The sequence below is a fragment of the Etheostoma cragini genome, chromosome 14, assembly GCF_013103735.1.
Source record: "Etheostoma cragini isolate CJK2018 chromosome 14, CSU_Ecrag_1.0, whole genome shotgun sequence".
Classification (NCBI taxonomy): domain Eukaryota; kingdom Metazoa; phylum Chordata; class Actinopteri; order Perciformes; family Percidae; genus Etheostoma; species Etheostoma cragini.
In genome coordinates this window covers 25,029,098-25,032,434 of record NC_048420.1, presented here as the reverse complement: position 1 = coordinate 25,032,434, position 3,337 = coordinate 25,029,098, and the positions used below count along the sequence as shown (strand labels likewise).

Sequence of the window (3,337 nt, the reverse complement as noted above, 5' to 3'; positions counted from 1 at the left end):
GTAACAAACCCCACGTTACCAGAAGTCTCCTGGTTACTAAGTAACAAACCCCACGTTACCAGAAGTCTCCTGGTTACTGAGTAACAAACTTCACATTAACAGAAGTCTCCTGGTTACTAAGTAACAAACTTTACGTTTACCAGAAGTCTCCTGGTTACTAAGTAACAAACCCCACGTTACTAGCCTTTCACAGAACGCAGACACAGTCAATGAGGAGTGACACGTATTACTCGTATAATTCTTGCATTCAGCAAAAGTGCTTTATCCGTACCGGATACTCGTTTCAGCCAAGTATCCGGCTCATCCCTAATACTTATATATACTTAAATATACTTATATATAGTAACAGTATATATAACTATATATAAGTAAATACATATACACAATATATATAAGTGTATATAACTATATATATGGTTATGTATCAGGTTAGTGAACAGCTTCTAACTGATAACTTGTTGCTTTAATGTTGAATTATCAGTCACTTCCTGTTACATGATCATGTTACAGAGTCGTCTCCCATCTTCCTCTACACGGACACAGGTACCTGTCTGTCTGCCTGTCCCACTCCTGTCTGTCTGTCTGCCTGTCTGTCTCTCTGTCTGCCTGTCTGTCTGTCTGTCTGTCTGTCTGTCTGTCTGTCTGTCTGTCTGTCTGTCTGTCTGTCTGCCTGTCTCTCTGTCTGCCTGTCTGCCTGTCTCACCCCTGTCTGTCTGTTCCAGGTGTGTTAACAGCCTCCACAGGGACAGACAGCACAAGTAGGTTCACCATGATTTATTAGGGTTAATATTAATTAATAATATGTCAATGATTAATATTAATCATGTATTAACGATTTAATAATTATGTAATAATGTGTTATAATAGTTATGTATTAATCATGTAAAAATGATGTAATAATGTGTATTAATAATTAATAATAATTGACCTGGTTGTGTTTGTAGTTTCAACAGGAACAGGAAGTCCTCTCGACCTCAGTAAGTCACCTTCATCTACACAGTTCTTCTTCTGCTGCACAAATCCCTGTTACACGCTGTGTGTCTGTGTGCGTGTGTGTGTTTGTGTGTGTGTGTGTGTGTGTGTGTGTGTGTGTGTGTTTGTGTTTCAGGTCTTCCAGCTGTAACTGATCAGACAGCAGCTGGTAAGTTTTACAAATGTTTTTCATTTATTCTGTTACACCTGTCTGTGGTTACACCATTCTGTGCTGACACCTGTCTGTGGTGATACATGTCTGTGGTGACACCTTTCTGTGCTGACACCTGTCTGTGGTGATACATGTCTGTGGTGACACCTTTCTGTGCTGACACCTGTCTGTGGTGATACATTTCTGTGGTGACACCTTTCTGTGCTGACACCTGTCTGTGGTGATACATGTCTGTGGTGACACCTTCCTGTGCTGACATCTGTCTGTGGTGATACATGTCTGTGGTGGCACCTGTCTGTGGTGACACCTGTCTGTGGTGACACCTTTCTGTGCTAACACCTGTCTGTGGTGATGCATGTCTGTGGTGACAGCTGTCTGTGGTGATACATGTCTGTAGTGACACCTGTCTGTGGTGACACCTGTCTGTGGTGACACCTGACTGTGGTGAAACCTGTCTGTGGTGACACCTGACTGTGGTGACACCTGTCTGCCTGTCTGTTGTGACGCCTGTCTGTGGTGACACCTGTCTGCCTGTTTGTGGTGATACATGTCTGTGATGACACCTATCTGTGGTGACAACTGTCTGTGGTGATACATGTCTGTAGTGACACCTGTCTGTGGTGACACCTGTCTGCGGTGACACCTGACTGTGGTGAAACCTGTCTGTGGTGACACCTGACTGTGGTGACACCTGTCTGCCTGTCTGTGGTGATACATGTCTGTGATGACACCTGTCTGTGGTGACAACTGTCTGTGCTGACACCTGTCTGCCTGTTTGCGGTGACACCTGTCTGCCTGTCTGTTGTGACACCTGTCTGTGGTGACACCTGTCTGCCTGTCTGTTGTGACAACTGTCTGCCTGTCTGTGGTGATACATGTCTATGATGACACCTGTCTGTGGTGACAACTGTCTGTGGTGACACCTGTCTGTGGTGTAACATGTCTGTGGTGACACCTGTCTGTGGTGACAACTGTCTTTGCTGACACCTGTCTGCCTGTTTGCGATGACACCTGTCTGCCTGTCTGTGGTGACACCTGTCTGTGCTGACAACTGTCTGTGGTGACACTTGTTGGCCTGTCTGTGGTGACACCTGTCTGTGGTGACACCTGTCTGCTCGACACCTGTCTGTGGTGACACCTGTCTGCGGTGACACCTGTCTGCGGTGACACCTCTCTGTGGTGACACCTGTCTGTGGTGACAACTGTCTGTGGTGACACTTGTCTGCCTGTCTGTGGTGACATATGTCTGCCTGTCCTTGGTGACACCTGTCTGTGGTGATACATTTCTGTGATGACACCTGTCTTTGGTGACACCTGTCTACGTTGACACCTGTCTGTGGTGACACCTGTCTGTAGTGATACCTGTCTGCGGTGACACCTGTCTGTGGTGACACCTGTCTGCTCGACACCTGTCTGTGGTGACACCTGTCTGTGGTGATACCTGTCTGCTCGACACCTGTCTGTGGTGACACCTGTTTGCGGTGACACCTGTCTGTGGTGACACCTGTCTGTGGTGATACCTGTCTGCTCGACACCTGTCTGTGGTGACACCTGTCTGTGGTGACACTTGTCTGCTTGACACCTGTCTACGTTGACACCTGTCTGTGGTGACACCTGTCTGTGGTGATACCTGTCTGCGGTTACCCCTGTCTGTGGTGATACCTGTCTGTGGTGACACCTGTCTGTGGTGATACCTGTCTGCGGTTACACCTGTCTGCATGACACCTTTACCCAAGAGTTTTTGTGTACCTGAGACCAGCTTGTTGTTGTTTACCTGTTGCCATGGGGACCAGGTATTGACGTTTTCGTTTCTTCTTCTCTTGGTTCTGCTTGCTCTCTGCAGGTCCAGCCGTCACTGAACAATACAACCCATCTGGTCAGGGTCCTGAAGGTTGGTATCCCCCTCCATCTCTCCGTCTCCATGGTAACATGACTGTTTGGGGAGTAGAGACTGTTTGGGGCTGTAGAGACTGTTTGGGGCTGTAGAGACTGTTTGGGGCAGTAGAGACTGTTTGGGGCAGTAGTGACTGTTCGGAGCTGTAGAGACTGTTTGGGGCTGTAGAGACTGTTTGGGGCTGTAGTGACTGTTTGGGGCAGTAGAGATTGTTTTGGGCAGTAGAGACTGTTTGGGGCTGTAGAGACTGTTTGGGGCTGTAGAGACTGTTTGGGGCTGTAGAGACTGTTTGGGGCAGT

General features: G+C 47.5%; 1 protein-coding gene across 1 annotated transcript in view; it reads left to right on the top strand.

The window, feature by feature from the left end:
- Nucleotides 1-3,337, top strand: part of si:ch211-80h18.1 (uncharacterized protein LOC555593 homolog) — an 8,637-nt gene that overhangs the window by 4,841 nt on the left and 459 nt on the right. The window contains exons 4-8 of the mRNA XM_034892350.1: nt 511-543; nt 723-758; nt 945-977; nt 1,109-1,141; nt 2,988-3,035. Of these exons, the coding sequence (XP_034748241.1) occupies nt 511-543; nt 723-758; nt 945-977; nt 1,109-1,141; nt 2,988-3,035 (183 nt within the window). The remainder of the gene's footprint in view (nt 1-510; nt 544-722; nt 759-944; nt 978-1,108; nt 1,142-2,987; nt 3,036-3,337) is intronic.